General features: G+C 37.6%; 1 protein-coding gene across 2 annotated transcripts in view; it reads right to left on the bottom strand.

Moving 5' to 3' along the window:
• The window catches only part of DIAPH2 (diaphanous related formin 2), a 231,741-nt gene that overhangs the window by 175,427 nt on the left and 38,474 nt on the right, over positions 1-17,840 (bottom strand). For both annotated transcript variants that reach the window (XM_080624841.1, XM_080624842.1), the window contains 8 exons: positions 17,265-17,375; positions 15,733-15,851; positions 14,697-14,813; positions 13,367-13,485; positions 12,664-12,728; positions 10,754-10,858; positions 9,444-10,037; positions 2,373-2,487 (listed from right to left, as the gene is read on the bottom strand). In XM_080624841.1, the coding sequence (XP_080480967.1) occupies positions 2,373-2,487; positions 9,444-10,037; positions 10,754-10,858; positions 12,664-12,728; positions 13,367-13,485; positions 14,697-14,813; positions 15,733-15,851; positions 17,265-17,375 (1,345 nt within the window). The remainder of the gene's footprint in view (positions 1-2,372; positions 2,488-9,443; positions 10,038-10,753; positions 10,859-12,663; positions 12,729-13,366; positions 13,486-14,696; positions 14,814-15,732; positions 15,852-17,264; positions 17,376-17,840) is intronic.

The following is a 17,840-nucleotide window of genomic DNA, read 5'->3' as shown; positions in this document are numbered from 1 at the left end:
GGGAGAGTTTCTGCTGTTCCTAGTTTTAGAACTGTTCAACTACATCAACAGGCATTTCTTTTCACGTCAAACCTACAGCTACGTCAACATTTCGAGAGAGTTTTTTCAGCATTTTCAATGAAGAATCACTTCAGGAATTCAGAAACATTTCTTCAGATTTCTGATGAAAGAATTAAGCTCAAGGCAGAAGCTTGTTGTTTTCATTAAGAAGGGTCTCACTGTATTGCAAGTGTTAGCTGCTGCTGAGGGTTCTTTCCCGTCTTGCTGTCACACTAAAAACACTGATAAGCTCCACACCACTTTAATCTCACTGCAATGCTATGAACCAAGAATCTATCAAACTTTGGTATGGAAAAAAGTGTTAAATTACAGCAGATGATGCTTCTGTATTACTGCATTTAATATCTGAACATTTAGAGCAGAAAGTGGGAAGCATTTGTAAAAGCAGAATACTAATGGCTCAAATTCAGTGACTACTGAAAAGAGCATGAGCTCTGAATGAAAGAACTGTATATTTACCTTATGAAAAACACAGCTATGACTAACTCTGAAGGGGTTTCAAAGAACACAGAAAAAGACATATTCAAAAATAATTCCATCTTCTCAAGAAATGGTAAAAGAAAGTTAAGGCCCTCTGAGAGACCTTCCTTGACTTAACTTTTCAAACTGCAGTTTTTACTCCTGAAATTCACACACAACCACCAGGATACCACAAACCTCTATGCAATACAACTTAATGTTGAAGCAACAAAATCCTCACGTAATGGATGGAAGCGAGAGTAGGCTAGCAGCATGAATTTAAACAAAAAACTCCCTATGGTTAAAATACAACTCATCACATGAGCTGTTAATTCTTAAAGCCACAAAGTAAGGGAAAAAAAATGCTTACAGTCAGTTCATACATCCAAAATCCTAACTGTGGGTTTGCTTATTCAGATTTGGCCTACAAACACTTGAAACATCTGATTCCAACCACCTCCAAGAACTGCACATACCTAAAGTATATCATATTTTAACTGGCTGATAAATAGACAAAGGATTCGTAGCTAGCATTATTTCACTATCTACCACTTCCTGGACTCTAATTCATTGGGTTTCTTCATTAGTTCCCAAGTTATTACCGAACCGTACTTCAACAGTACTTGCCTCTTTTCAGTGCCTGAAACAAATTAATGGGAAATGGCCACATATGAAATATTGATCAATTGACCATTAATCATGGAAATAATGAAGAGGCTGTGCGCAGCTTCAAAAGTGCTCAAAGACCATTTGAAAGCCATGAGGAGCTAAGGATGGTATTAAAGCATCAAAATCATAACCAATATTCAGCTGCTAGGAGCTGTGCTTCCAATGCGAGGTATTATCATCACATCTTGTACTGAATACATTGTTTGAGAAATTAATGATTTTTTAATTTAAAATCAACAGCAGAGGAGCTATTTACGTGACATACTGAACAGTCCCAGTTACACTTGACAGAAGGCTCCAGCCAGGTTTTTATTCTCCTGGCACTGTTCTCTCGTAGTTAAGCAGACCCATTTCACACTGTGTTCCAACAAAACTCAGCAGACCATCAGACACTTTCCCATGGTATCATGCAAACAGTTTAAAGAGTGTGCACTCACACATTCAACTCTTTGAAAACTAACTTACAGCAGTTTAACTGCATAACTGGCGTGTGTGTGTGCTTCTTAGATTACAACACAAATGTAAATACTAATTAAAGGGGCATATTTAAATACTATTTTCTTCTTAAATGAAAACTGCATATACTATTCAAAAAAGGAAAAAATTGAAAGCAAAGAACAAGGACAAAACCACAAAAACTTTGAAAAGAACTATGGCTCCAATGTCCATATTCCCAGAAACATTACAATAGGCATATTACAGAGTTCTGATTCGGTGATTCAGCTGCATATGGTAATTGCTACATTGCTTGTGGAGGATTTTAATTTAGCAGAGTGATACAAGCAAGTAGATTTTTCATACGCAGACTCTCCACACGTGGAATATCTAAAAGAACCTGACAACTTACAGTTCCTATAGCTTGGAATATTAAAGCAGATAAGCATGATTTTAGGATTAGAATTTAAATATAAATTATTATGGAGAAAATTCACATCCGCCTGCGACATACCCTCCACTTTTCAGAGGTATTACTGCAAAAGGTTCTTTCCCTCACGCTGTATACTGAGGGAAGAGCAATTCTTGTAATATACTGTTATGCTTAATAAAAACATACGTTTTAAATAATCTTCCTGCTATAAAACCATTGTATGAACTCCATGGTATTGCACAAAGCATAAAAGAGACTGTCACTGCAGAGTTTGAAACTGAATTAAAGCATAACACAAAGTAAAACAAGAATGTACCTTTCATTTGCGTTCCAAAAGTAAGGGCCAGTTTCGCAAACAGTTCTGGGTTTTCAAATTTCTCTTCTTCAGCTTTTACCCAAAAGCTGTTTTCTGCTATCTCTTGAGGCTCAATCTGAAACAGAAATGGCATCTCCAAAGTTAGTAACTAGTATTTGCAATAGCCAAGTTAAATCCAATGCTCCTAGACTTCTAGGATAATTGGACTGAATTAAGTTTAGCTACGTTACAGGCATTATGTTCTCTTCAGGATGCTTCCTGAACAACACACACTTGGATTAACTGCCGTTTATCTATGCAACAATTTTTATTGCACTTCTCCCACTCAACACGTTTTCCACACAGGACTGACAATGTATTAGCATCTGGGTTTGAAAGTGCTCCAGCTTTCTCTTGATTGCTTTGTAGAGAATTCCCAAACTCTTCACCACTGATATACATCCCTGCTACTTGAGAACTGTAGAAGGAATAGTCTTTCTTACACTGCCAGATTACAAAGTACCTTGTTTGTAAATGAGACATCAATGTGGAACTTTCAGTGACACAATATTGCCTGTAGAAAGAATTCTATTTTTAAATATCAGTAATAATTTTATACTTAATATCCTTTTTTACTATACTTCCCATTTTTCAAATGTAAACCCAGATTTCATTATCACCTTTATTTGACACTGACTGTATTAAAAGAAGAAATTACTCTGCCATATAGAAGCTGAACGTCAATTTTACTCATGACTCAGAACATCTATTTTGTTTTCAAAAGATGTTCCTCTTCCAGTTTTTAAAGTCCTCCCATTTCTTGTTTACAACTTTGTTTAAAAGACAATTAATTTTCAAGGGCTATTTAACTTCCAGATGATATACGTGAGATTCATTATTACTATATTTACAAGCCTCACTGGGATTTCACTGCAACACACTGGTCCTCCACCTTTTACTATATGATCAATCATTTCACGTGTAGCTGATTTACCACCAGCTGCAGGTGAGACATTTGTAAAAACTATCTTAATCCAGCTCTAATGGCGAAGACAGTTACAACAAGAGGCACTAAATTAAAGAGTAAGAATTTCATTCCCAAACTGATGGCTCCTTAAAAGCAATGATCAAACAGACTTTCCTTTTTCTCAGTATGCAGGAGATCTTTGGCACCACTCCCAGAGCACTTAAGCAAGGTGTCCATCTGCAGTTACTTCCCACTGTCACACACAGTGTGCAGATGTACACTTTATGAATTATTTCTATAAACACGGGAACATAACTGATTACAATCAAAGTGGCTGCAATTACATATGTATTATAAACTAAAAAGGTTATGTTGGCTGTATTTCAGTTACAAAACTAGAGCAGCTGACTCTAGAATCACACAGTACTTAACAAGGACAACTGAGTGTAAGAAGCCTAAGTTACAAGCAGGGAAGAATTATTTAATTAGGCATTTCACTAATGTACAGCAGGAAAAGATAAACAAATTGTAGGACAGAAACTATCTTAGCCAGACAAAGCAGCAGCAAGTAAAAGATAAGCAGTGACTTCGGGAATGTATTAAATTTCAATGGCATACAAAGTTCATTCCCACCACTCCCAAGAAAACTGGCAAAATATAGTTCTGTGACAAAACCTATATTCTACAAGGAAAAAACCCCAAAACCTCCAGATGGAAATAACCCCTTGCATCTGTTTGGGTAATATAAAAATCTGGATGTCAAAGATGATAAGAGAAGGTAACTGAAATCACAGCCACGAAAGACTTTCTTAAAAGCCCAGGTGGAAATGCATTTCTAAAACCTAAGAGCTCCATTTCATAAAGAGGTAACATAGTTCTTAAAAATATACAGAAAACTGTATGATATGAGCTTTGAAGACAGTAATCTGCTAAAAAGAAACAAAACAAGGACATTCACTGGTAAAATACCTTCAGCAGACAAACATTTCATAGGAGGGGAAGTGACTATTTTTTATATAAAGGTTTTAAAGGTTAAAAAAAAAAAGTGTAATTCAAATGATTCAAAAGAGTACATGAACTAAAAGGACTTTTATATAGCTAGATTAATTTCAAAGGGAAAAACCAATCCCAAATCTCTGGATTCCAATACTGGGTAATGCCATACTCCTCCAAGTAATACATGAGCATCTTTTCCAGTATGACAACTCATACATTCTTGTTTCTTTTTAATAATACAACTAGGCAACTTACTCAATTTTTTCTTCTAAAAAAATATAATACATTGGTGTGGCTGGCAGGAGGGTGAAGGTATTTTGTAAATGCTTTAAGGAAACAGCAGGACTATAGAACTTCTTTTAAATTCAGGATTAAAGTTAACATTTATTCTCAATAGTTCTTGAAAATGCACTGAGAATTATATTTAAATGAACACAGAAAACCTCTCACTGGTTTCATTTTGCTGCACTCTCTACAGTTACTTGCAACATCACCCTCATTGACAACTCTATTACAGGCCAGAACTTTCACACACTGTCATACTGTGCTGTAGCACTGAGAACACACACTGATGTGTGTTACCCACACCCAAAGATTTAAGGTATTTTTCTCCCTAGATAATTTTAATTCATCCTCCCACAATAAAGGAGAGTTATCATTTAGCCTCATGTGCAGATTATTTTATAAGAATTACAGATATAGAAGAGGTTAAAATTTATTTTAATATTTATTGCAATAAGTATTTATTCAATATCTTTTTTACTTCAGCATTTTGAAAGCCTGCTCTTAAACTACTGCTGCTGCTGCTACATACACTTTCAGATTATTTTGGCACATCTCCATGTATTTTGAAATCCAGTGGCAAAATACTAAGTGTAGCTTACATAAACATTAATTCTTCCACAAACTACAACTTGACATGTGATGCATTTCCACACAGGTTTTACCTCAGCCTTCTACATTCCTCCTTCCAAAGTCAGTGGGATTGATCATTCATGATACTGGTATTATTTAGTACTCCAAAGCCTGTTCAACTCCAAACACTATTGAACGCTTCAGAACTCAAAGGAACAAAAAACCCAGGCTCACTTTCTATTTAGAAAAACAAATTATTATTCTAAAATATCAGAGGACAGCCTAGTTCCCCTTCCAACAGTAAACTTCTGTCATTACCAGCTCTCAAAGGGTTCTTCAAGTGTTGCCAGTAAGCATTCAGAAATGATACAAAGTAACTTACTTAGAATCACCTGAAAAACCTCATGAGAAAAACTAGAACGATTTCCAAACACAGTCCAATGCAGTTGCCCTATCACCATCCATCAGTACCTACGCTCTTAAAACCAAAATTCCACTGTGTCTGATAGGGCAGATCAGCTACATAAGAACTCAACGGACACAGGATGCTGTGTCCTAGCAGTACTAGGAAAACAGTCTACAAAGGACTGTTATTGTATAAAATTACGTGATTCCTTTCAGAGGTTTCATATTGAAAGAATGTAGTATTTTCAGGCAGGAGCAACACTGGCATCTCACGTCATCCAGCTCCATCCAGGACAACACGGTAACACCCAAATTCATGCAAAGATCTACACCTACGTTCATATTGATTTCACAACAGTTTTACTAGCTGTGAAGTATCAAAAAAAACCCCAACTTGCACCATCTCAGAGTGCCATTTGAATGACATGTCTGACAATTGTTCAATGTTAAATTGCAACCTATGGTCAGCAATAACCATCTGTAGCCACTTAACAGCTTACTTTCACTAATAATTTGGTTTTACTAAGTTTGTGGTACTGACACACTGTCGAGATAGCATATGGTTTCAAAGCAAGCGTCAGACACTAGCTGGTAGTACAAAGATTGATTACCTTGACAAAAAGCAGATACTAAAGTCCAAGCTAGAGTTCAAACCAGATGGCTTGCAACATATAAAAGTTCCCCTTTGATTTGCTTTGAGGATTTGGTGATCTACGTATTTTTTCTACAGCTAACATGCATACATCTATCACATTTTATACTTATAAAGACTGCCAATCACTAACTGCTTTTAAGATGTAATGGTTTAGTCTTGATGATAGATGCAATTAGCTCATACCCAAATCTATTTCCTTTATATGGAAGAACAGTGTCTATACTGATCAAAAAGGGGATTTTAAAGCAACAAGTATGCAAACACACACCTGGATATTTGCACAACTTTTCTTGTCACAAAGTGACCTATTATACTCAGAGGCAAGTAAAAACAAATGACTGCTCTTACCAGTTCATTTGCAAATCAGAGACTGCATTTGCTTCTATTTTAAGATGCTTTTTCAAATCAGGTTTGATTAAATATAACCATGTTAAGACTGTGCAGAAGCTCACATTTAGTGGAAGGTAATGGTGCCCACACATTTCCCTCGAGCAGTCCCACAGCTCCTCCCTGTGGCCACAGCACACTGACGATTTGAAAAACCCAGTAAATCTCCCTGATTACTAACCTTCAGGTATCAGTACAGCACAAATACTAGCATTCTCTGAACCTGCAACTACATCAGACACCTCAGAAAGCGTCTGCAGGAAAGAGCATCCTGTTACCAGTGTTTGAAAACTGCTTTAAAACTATTGCTAATGGTTTGCATATGTGCAGACAACTTAATGCAAAGCCACAATTCATGTCCACTGTGTGGTACTGTGTCTTTTCAAGTGGATCATCACAAGTTTTCACTCTGCTTTAATACAGGTCAAAAATACAAGCAGCTCTTTGCAGAACAATCACATTCAGTGAGCATTCTCACACCAACCACACTCCACATCGCTCAGCAGTCACAGATGTCCACTCAGACCAGCCCGCATGACAGGGCCAAAAGAGAAGGAAAACACAGCAGTTACCTCCTGCCCTTTCCTGCTGTCATTACATCAATCCACTGAGCTTAGCACACGTTCTCTGAAAGCTCCCATAAGAAGAAACCTCTCGTTCAGCAATGTGCAACCCCCTGACTTTCTAAAAAGCATTTGTATTGGAACTAAGATAAGCTTTCCCTGGGATGCTCAGCTGTCAAACATCAAATACAAAGCTGTCAAGAAGAATCTTATTCCAAAATTCATTATAGTACACAGAATATTTGTAAATGGGGTGGAGGGGGAACATCAGCTTCACACTACTAGAGCCATGATTTGAACTCAAGCTCAGTATGAAAACACACACTCCAAAATGAGATGTAGTAATAATTTTACACAAAACTAGACAGCTAAAAATTCACCTGATGCTTTACACCACTGCCTTTAGGACCTTCTGGCAAGTTTTACAACTTCCGTTAACAGGGTAAACATCAGCCTTCCTTGGGAAATTCAAACACCTTAAGTGTGTTCTGTAGTACACCTGTCACCGACAGGCCAGTAAGGCAATGAAAGCTAAATCTCCTTTCAAACATCCAAAACATGTCACAAGGACTAAAGGAACGTGGACACAAAATAATTGGTTTCATTTCTTAATCAGATGCTTTAACTTATAATAAATTACTGTATTTAGAGGACTGATCTGAAAATAGTTCTTTACTTCATGTCAAGGTATCTGCTCTTAAACAGAAAATTTTAGTAGTTTAAGTCTGTATACTTTTCACCATGGTCAATATAGAGATATTTCTTTTAATTAGGAAAAAAAAGAAATTCATAGAAGGCATAACAAATCAAACACGGTTAGGAAGATATCAAAGCTAAAATTATAGTCTCTGAAAGCCTGATCCACTTTCAACCCATCCTCAAAAAAAAGCAAGGAAAAAAACCATTTATAAACCACATAATTACTGGCTCCCAAGGCTTGCTTAACCCAGAGAAGACCAAACTGAAATCAGAGCTCTGCTTTGCATTGCTTCCAAAATTCCATTCATACCAAGTTTTACTCCATTTTATACCTAGAGACTCAAGTAAAAAGTCTTACTATATATCCTTTTCCACCATATTTTCTCATTACTCAGACACAGCTACTTCAATTAAGCAAAGAGCTGTAGTTACCCCTTGATTCCAGATGCTTCTTTCTGTCAACTGCCAGACTGTCCAAGTTCTGAAATGGCAGTCTTCCCATTCAATTGTCTATTCGAGATTCACTTCCCTGTCCTAAAACTCAGCAATCCTTACAATCAACTTTATTGCTAAAACCAGTAGTAACACAGTTTATGAAGAAACCTTTTTAAGTGTCTGATACCTTAAACCTGCTTTCCCTCTGAAGTGCTCACTTGGGAAGTCAAATATCAATTACAGCTGAAAACATGTACAACGTAATTCTACGTAAAATCAGCCAACATTTCTGAGAGCTTTTAGCTACAAGTACCCCAGAATATGGGGTGTTACAGGCTCTTGGCAGCATTAAACAATTGGAGCTTACCTCAGAGTAGAAGGTGTCTTTGAAAACCAATACCAACTAAATCACAGTTAGTACATCAAAAATATTTTGGATAAAGAAGCACAGAATCATCAGGGTTGGAAGGGACCTCTAGAGATCATCTACTCCAATCCCCCTGGCCAAGCCAGGGCCACCTACAGCAGAAGTTACATGGGAACGTGCCCAAGAAGGCTAGGAATGTCTTCAGAGAGGGAGACTCCACAACCCCTCTGTGCAGCCTGTTTCAGTGCCCTGCCTCCCTCAATGTAAGGACGTTCTTCCTCACGCTGAGGTGCAACTGCTTGTTTCAGTTTATGGCCATTGCTCCTCATCCTCGGCACCACTGAAAGCAGTACAGCAGAATCCTCCTGGCACCCGTCTTTTGAGGTATTTATATACATTAATCATATCCCCTCTAAGCCTGCTCTTCTCTAGACTAAACAGCCCCACCTCCCACAGTCTCTCCTCATAGGAGAGATGCTCCAAGCTCCTGATCATCCTTGTGGCCCTTTATTTATGGGAGTTCACACCACAGGGGAGAGCATATTCACTGTGCCTCCCTTTCTGCCTCTCCAGGGTGCGTTCCCTTATCACAGCACTCTCCCAGCTACCAGGGAAGCCTGGGGACCACTCCCACCTGGGACCAATGGAATGAATTCCTCAAACATCATGAGTACAATTAACAACCTAACGTAAATTCTAGCATGTTATCTCCTTCTTCCTCAAAAGTACTTTTTACCAATGGGAATAAAAAATATTGTGATACCTTTGACCAGTTGATTCTCTTCATTGCAACTTCCAGCTTGTACTTTTTCTTCTCCTTCATCCCATGTGGTAATGCTGGTATCACCGGAAAGGGAGCAAAAGGAGCACCCCCAAGAGGTGGTGGCATTGGAGGCCCACCAAAAGGCAGTGGTGGAGGAGGAGGTGCTCCACCTGGTAGCGGAGGTGGTGGAGGTGGTCCTGCTCCACCAGGCAGTGGAGGAGGAGGAGGTGGTCCTGCTGCTCCAGGCAGAGGAGGAGGAGGAGGAGGAGGAGGTGCTGCTGCTCCAGGTAGTGGAGGAGGTGGAGGTGGTGCTGCTGCTCCAGGCAGCGGTGGTGGAGGAGGTATTGTTCCACCAGGTAGCGGAGGTGGTGGCGGAGGAGGAGGAGGTATTGCTCCACCAGGCAGTGGAGGTGGTGGCGGAGGAGCTGCTGCTCCCCCAGGTAGCAAAGACGGTATTGCTGCACCAGGTAGTGGTGGAGGAGGAGGTATTGCTCCACCAGGGAGGGGCAGTGCTGGAGGAGGTGGCACATTCTCACTTGGTAGCGTTGGAGGTAATGGTGCTACTTCTGCCAGTTGACCTGTCAGGCCTGCACCCTGAAATAAAGAGAGGGATTCCTTTCAGTGGGACAGAGAGGTAGTTTAATCCCAAGTTGAACCAACTAGGATGCCCTGCAGTCAGCAGTACCTCAGCAAAGTGAGAAATGCAACTGTCCTCCTATTTAAATGAGAAGCAATAACAATGTACCATAAAACTGCCAAGCAAACTGAATGACCTAGCATTTTGATAAATATCAATTGTTTCCATTTTACAGAAAATTTAATAATGCAGTAACATTTAAGTGAACTGAACAGCACTTTATTTCTTACCAATGCACAAAACATTCATCCCACTTAGGATATCCCAGCAAGCTGGGGCAGAGATTGTAATAACCTAATCTGCTGGTGGAAAGATTTCCACAGAAATCACTTGAGCAGCTATTGCAGAGCAAGAGGTTAGCTGTTCAGAAGAGCACAGCTGTTCAGAAACATCCTGACATCTTGTTGGGGAGACATGACCCAACCCCTCATGCTTTTTTTTAAATCTGTCCGCAGTTGTTTCTGAGGTGGCAGGAAGAAAGAGCAATTGCAATAGCCATTCAAATAACTCACAAAAAGAACAGTGAAGAGTAACAGCAGGATGTTAAACCATCAGAGAGGCTTCTGGAGTGGTAACATGATGCTAGTCATAAATTCCTCACAGATTTTTGTTCCTCAAGACAAAAATAGAACTCAACTCAACTGTGGAACACAGTGTCACATAGCTCTATTACCTGGGTTCGTAGCTGTTTTATTTCTGTTTCAAGTTCTTTGATTTTCTCTTCTCGTTTCTGAAGCTCCGCTTGTGCTTCTTGTCGAGCTGTGAACTCTTCATCAAACTGCAATGATTAACCAATACAGAAGCGTTTGTTCATTTATATCCATACTAAGTACTCTATTTGCAGGATTTCTTGGAACAATATCACAAGTAGAGCAATAGATGCAATGTTAAATTAAAAGCAAAAAAAAACCCAACAACTACTTTTCTAGCATGTGCTCTTTTAGTAGCACATGATTTTTTCCATCACTAAATCACCTCCACAGAACCAGTCAGATCCAAGTACTTAGGGTATGTTCAACAGGTTTTTTTTCTCCCTAATAAAACACTGCAGACTTACCAAACTAAACTTTAGTATACAGCTCCTGCAGCAAGCTTAAATACAAAGACATGTGCACCCTCAGGACTATTATCCATAAAATAACAAGAAAAGAGGTACCCAAACAAGCTAGTGATCCCCTTAGTCTTTATGTCCCCATATAAACACAAGTCCAGTTTACATGACTGTGAGACATTTGCTGTATATTCTCATCCTACTACTGTTTGCTAGGCTTAAGAGATTATTATAATCTTCAAAAGCTTCTATTAGTCATTCTTCCACAGGACACAACACGTTATCACCAGGAGGAACATGTGTTAACTGCTAGTAGGAAAGTACATTATGATACATAATGCTGCCAGGGAAACATCACAACAATTTGTTTTCTGTAAAACTCAGACACAATAGCTCCTATTAAAAATGCATCCACATTGAACGTTCCAGAACATGTACTGCCTTTTGGCCTGCAAAAGGCTTCTTTAACCAGACCAGAAAAAAACCCTATATAGTGAAGGCTTTTAATACACAACAACATGATACATGAACTTCAGCACTATTGCAGCTAATACAGTGCATTCAGCATTTCATATCCTTAGGCATGATGTAATGTGCCAAGATGAACAAATTAGCCATTAACAATCTAGGAAATAGGAATTTAAGAAACTTGAAAAAACATGCTGTATGAAGATCCTTTCAGCACAAACACCAATGGTGATAAAGCAGGATGATAAGCATCAATTTCTTTAGAAATACCCCCAAAAATTTTATTACAAGAAACATACTGATCTGCAATTCTTCCTGCAGAAATCATTTTAAGTGTCTGACCTTTCATTTATTACTAGATCCAGGAGAGCTGCCCATGACCAAAACAGGATTTAGTTATTAAGTTCCTAATAAAGGAGAACTCTATCAGAACAGCAAAACTTTGAGCACAACAGGTGCCAAAATGCCTCGTAGGATTCCTAAACTTGAATAATAAAGAAGTAAATTACTCTCCCTTATAATAATTTACCATGGGCACTACAAGGAAGTAAAGCAGTATTTTAATGTTAGCATCTCTCTGCCTAAAGAGTCAATGCTTTTTTAAACACTGAATTGCATTGCTTCTCAGTAAGTTTCTTCAGGTTCTTAATCAAAGCTACATGGAAACATATGAGCATCCCCCCACCACCACCTGCAACACCTTCTTTTTTTTAAAAAAGCATATACCTGCACTTTAGGTATTTAATTATGACTACGTATTTCAGGACAAAATAGCTACAAGTGGAATTCTGCCCATCACTTATATACAGCAGAGGAATACAGCTGAAGATATGTACAGCTAATACACCTCATCTGCTGTGTAATTCAGAGTAAATCGATTCTGAGCCTTGCACACACACAAAGAAAAACCCAAAACCCTCAGAGCTATTACATGTGAAAGAACATCCTGCCTGTGAGATGCACTACTTCACCATTTATACTAAGATTCCACTGTGAAACAAGCCTACTGTGTTCCCGTCAGGCTTCTGTTCCATACCGTAAAAAGAATGACAATTAGGACTTACTTTTCTGGAAAATTCTGCCGCTTTCTTCTCACTCTCTTCTACTTTAGCTTTGTCCACACATGCATCTAGAATTGAAAAAAATACCACACAGAAATCAGGTAAAACTTATCACAGCTCTGAGGTGCCTCCAAATCATAATTACCCTATGATCCCATGACACAAAAGCAGCAAACAAATACAATGAATTACTAAGTTGATCTGACCGAGCATTTTCTTATTTCACTTAAATTATTCCATAGGCAAGGAGAATTTGAGCAAACCGTGAAGCACAGATTTTTCACTCAACAATGGTACAAAACACTTCTACTGAATTCCTATGCAGTGTAAAACTCTAAACATTTTATAAGTCAGGCAAACACAAGTAGCAACTGGCATGGAGAAACAAACCAATTGTCCCTAACTTAGCATTAATTTAAATTACAGCTGAAATTCACAGAATTTACAAACAAGCACTTTTGGGTTATTAAAACTAGCGTATTCAGACACAAGTCAAGACACGCTTGGAGAAGCAAACTTCATCACTGTCATTTTATTAACAGTTGCAGCATTTGATCTGGCCTTCTCCACAAGTACACCTGTAGCTTACATGCTTACTTCCAGAAAACTAAATACATTCAGAGTCAGTTGAAGTCTAGACAGAAGAATACAAAGTAAAACCACGTGCTTCAATAAAACAATGTAAAATTGCTTATAGTATACCAACCAATAAGATGAGTAAAATCCACGTCCATTCTTCCTCTACATTTAAAATCAGGGTCCATGCCACTGCAGTGCAATACTATCTGTGATACACATTCTTCTATGATCTTGTAATACTGAGGTCTAACACAGAAAACATTTTATAAGATAAGAACAACACGAGTAATCATTTATGCAACATGGGGGGAAGCAATTTTAAATACTAATGTATGAATTATACAATTGCCAGTAAAGGGAACAAGTTACAAGTCTTATTTGTCCTCTGGCTAATAAAGCAGAGTTATCAGTCTCCCAGAAGAGAATCTCATGTTCAAGACTCCACAAACACTGTGCACTTCTCATCTATCCTTTGCCAGAGAATATCTCACAAAAGAATAGCATCTTTATTATTTTCAATATATGCTGCAAGAATTATTTAGCACATTCTCAACACAGTGAATTCTATCATTGGCAACAGTACCAGTATTCAGTTACTTAGAAAATTAATTAAGTAGTCCCTTAATCTCTACCCAACAACATCAGGAACCTCCAAGATTAGGGGACTCTGTGCTCAAATTTACTAGTTCTTACCAGTGCAAGGTATTCTATCTGAGCTGCTCATATTACTGGGCTCTCAAAGTAATAAAACCTTAAACCTGAACTGATGAAATTCCAAACCTTCAATTAGGAAAAAAAACCCAAAATAAAAACTGAAGCTTTCTTTGGTTATATTTTACTTCTCAGTTAAATCCTTTTGCATGCTGATTGTTTTTATCATCCCTTTACAACAAAACAATTACTTCTTAAAACAAGAAGCTTTCTTGAAAGTTGGAGGACTTTTTACAAGGGTATGAAGCAATAGGACAAGGAGTAATAGTTTTAAACTAGAAGAGGGGAGGTTTAGATTAAATATCAGGAAGAAATTCTTCAACATGAGGGTGGTGAGAGGCTCCGGCACAGGTTGCCCAGAGAAGCTGTGGCTGCCCCATCCCTGGCAGTGTTCAAGGCCAGGTTGGATGGGGCTTGGAGCAACCGGCTCTAGTGGAAGGTGTCCCTGCCCATGGCTGGGGTTGGAGCTGGATGAGCTTTAAGATCCCTTCAATCCAAAGCAGTCTCTGATCCTATGACTTTGTAGGTGAAGTGATTCTGGGATGAGGGTGTTATAATAAGCTTCAAGTCTTTGAAATAAGCATTACTGCATTTAACAAGGTCTTTTCAATATTAACATCGAGTGGAAAGAACACAAACATATCACCTACAGAGCAACTATTCAAGTATGAGCTACTCAGTTCACTAGTGTCTTCATTCAATTCTTTGCCCTACTCCCCTCCAAAAAAATCAAACCTAGCACTTACCGGACATAGTAATCACTCCTGATGAGAAGGAAATGTTGGAGAATTGACAAGAAGTAGTTTTCAGAAGAAGTATCTTTCAACATATTATACAGTAGATGAAAAACTTCATTCACATCAGTGCAAACATTATTAAGGAAATATAATGACTTAAAAAACAAATTAAAACAAAAATATAAAAGGACAAAACACCAGTTCCCTAGATGCAGTTCATACTGTTCATATAAAACCTTTCAACACTGAAATACTATCTTTACCAGTATATATGCTTTTCCCACTAAGACTAACCACAGAAACTATCCTCTGGTTTAACAATTAAGACATTTCATTGCTGCTCAGAAAACACCATACTACATACTTCCTATCACAAAATCCTGTAAACATATTTTACACAAAGCTCTCATTTTCATTCTGAAGTGAGCCAGGCTGTTGGCAAATACACACTAGTCAATCCTTTTCATTTCTTAAAGAAAAAAACTACCTGTAGTAACCTGCTTTATAATGCAACAACCTTACAAGTTAGTGATTTTATACTCCTCTCACAGATTGCATCTACCTTCTCTTTGCTTCTTACGTACCAGCTACTAATCTACTACTCTTAAAAACTGCAAGCAACCACTCTGAACTTTGGGTAACTTGAAATTTACTGCTTCCCCACAACTAGAGCTTAAGTGCTTCAGAACCTACTAGAAATTTTGTATCAACTTAGTTCTCTCATTTTTTCCTAAAACTTGAAAACTTCCATGGGTGTAATTTTATATCTTCATGTACTACAAGACAGAGTTTAGCTTAGTGAAGTTATTTACAAAACATTAATTCAATTTCCAATGACTTACATTTGACATGTAAATTTAACCAGTGATTTTCTAAATACATTTTTAACAAGAAACAAGTGGAAAAAAATATGCTTGAGAAAGTTCCTGGTAAGACACAACTGTGACAAACTACACATCAAGCATACTAACCCTGTCCAACTCTGATGTTTAGTGAAGTTACTGAACAATGCAACAAGTTATAACACCATTTCCATAAAGGATATTCCATTTCAGCTCTGATATCATTGAGACGATGTGACAGTTCAATTAAGTCTTCTTCTTTGTTCTCATCAAACACTTTGAGCTGAATATCAAGTTCTTCATTATCTTTATCTTTCAAGCCCTATTTTTCAAAGCATAGGATTTCTTAATTTTCCCTTTTTTTTTAGCAAAAGATAAGATATTAACCTTTGGAAAAGGAGTAAGCTGTAACTGAGTGGGGTTTTTTATATTAATTACTCAGTTGAGAAAAATGAAAGCAAAATATCAATGAATATCAGGTATGGGCTGCAAAACAAACATGGAACTTCCTGATTGAGTTCTCTTACAGGGCTACAGTCAGCAGTTTATGCTTGGTAATGTGAGAGCTTCTTAAAAAAAAAAGTAAATACCATGATAGTATTGACTATTATAGATTACATAAAATATTAACCTTACTACAGACAGAATTTCAACACAGTATCTGGTCAGCATTTTTAGTAAAGATTTCTATCACTAAATATTAGTTGCTTTAAAACTCATACATCTGTATGTCAGTACACTCTATGAAGTTTCCTATCACAACATATTACAACGTAGTTTATTTCCCACCCAACCCACCCTGATTCTTCAAGATTTTCAGCATTTATAGATTGTGTAAATGAATTTTCAGGAGATAAAAAAAAACCCTAAAAGTTCTTCAGACTTTCAGATGTTTTACAGCAACTCAAGACAGTACATCACATTAACGTATCCACATGATGTAAAACCTAAGTACATACTCTAAGAAAAATTAGCATACACACATCAGAAACAGTTTCAAAGCTGCATGTGCTAAAACCGAACATTTTTATTCCTGACAAATGTTGATGATTCACAACTTCGTATCTTAAAAGTTATGGCAGTATAAATACTGTTTCAGAAAAACATAAGCAGGTAACTCTCTTAATGACTCTCATCTTTTGTGAGAAACTGCTGAGTAGCTTAATCATACATATTCTTGATGTTAGCATCTGAATGGTTTCTTGCTTAAGAGCTATAAATCTACCAGAGTCACAAATACTTATACACAACTGCCCATAAAGGCACAGTTCTATGCAGCTGCATGAAAACATGCAGTCTCATAGAGAATGAAGGAGTCTATTTGATTTTTCCTTAGAAACTCCAAATGCAGTTCAAGAAGGCAGATTAAAGAAAAACAGATTTCACAGAAAACAACAGGAACAGCATATACAAAGAACGTTAATCCAACATTGGTTCCACAGCCAGACTCGCATTCAGTGCAAGTGCTTTGAGCTCATTACGCAAGATTTGGCTAACCTTATTTAATTTCTGATATATTGACTTGTTTCAACTATCATTCTAGTTTACATAGCCCATAAGAGCCTAAATTCGCAACTATGCAGAATGAAAGTGGATTTGGATTGACAGTTCCTTCCAGGTCTGGCCTCTTCCACCCCCAGTCTTTCACATCTGCTATTCTCAGTAAAATAATTTGGTTATCTTCAACATTCAACAACAACTCATTTTGATCAATTGCTATATACAAATTACTTACAGGCAGTATTTTCTTCAGGCCACAACGTAAAAACTCATTTCTCAAGTGTATCCTGAAATCAAGATCTTCTGGAGATGTAACAAGGGCATTGATGAGCTGCATACATGCTACCTGTCATTGAAAAGAGACGCAAAAACTTTCAGGATGTATAAGATGAAAATAAATACTGTCTTAGACTATTTCAGCTTAGTTATTATTTTATTATTATGCAGCACATATGCTACACAACTTCAGTTAATTTAATCAACATCAAATACTGCTCTGTTTTCATATTGAGCCCTTCTGCTATGTCAAAATTGTATCACATAAAGGATCATACTTCATTTCAGACAGTTACTCCCACACTACAGGTCCACACTGCAACTCCTTCTCTTTTCCCATACTATTCACCACTTGGAAAACAACCTGGTTTTACAGTAACCCAAAAACACCCCAAAAGCAACCACACACAAAATAATTCCCATTATCACGTGTGTTTTCTACTCCTGCACAGTACGTGTACAAAATGCCTGCAGTCTCTGGCTAATGCTTTAATTGAACAGCTGGGCACTTTAATTGACTTACTTTAAAACAGGT

This window comes from Psittacula echo (genome assembly GCF_963264785.1).
Source record: "Psittacula echo genome assembly, chromosome: 8".
NCBI lineage: Eukaryota > Metazoa > Chordata > Aves > Psittaciformes > Psittacidae > Psittacula > Psittacula echo.
Note: the sequence above shows the minus strand (reverse complement) of the source record. Positions and strands in the feature narration are given on the sequence as shown.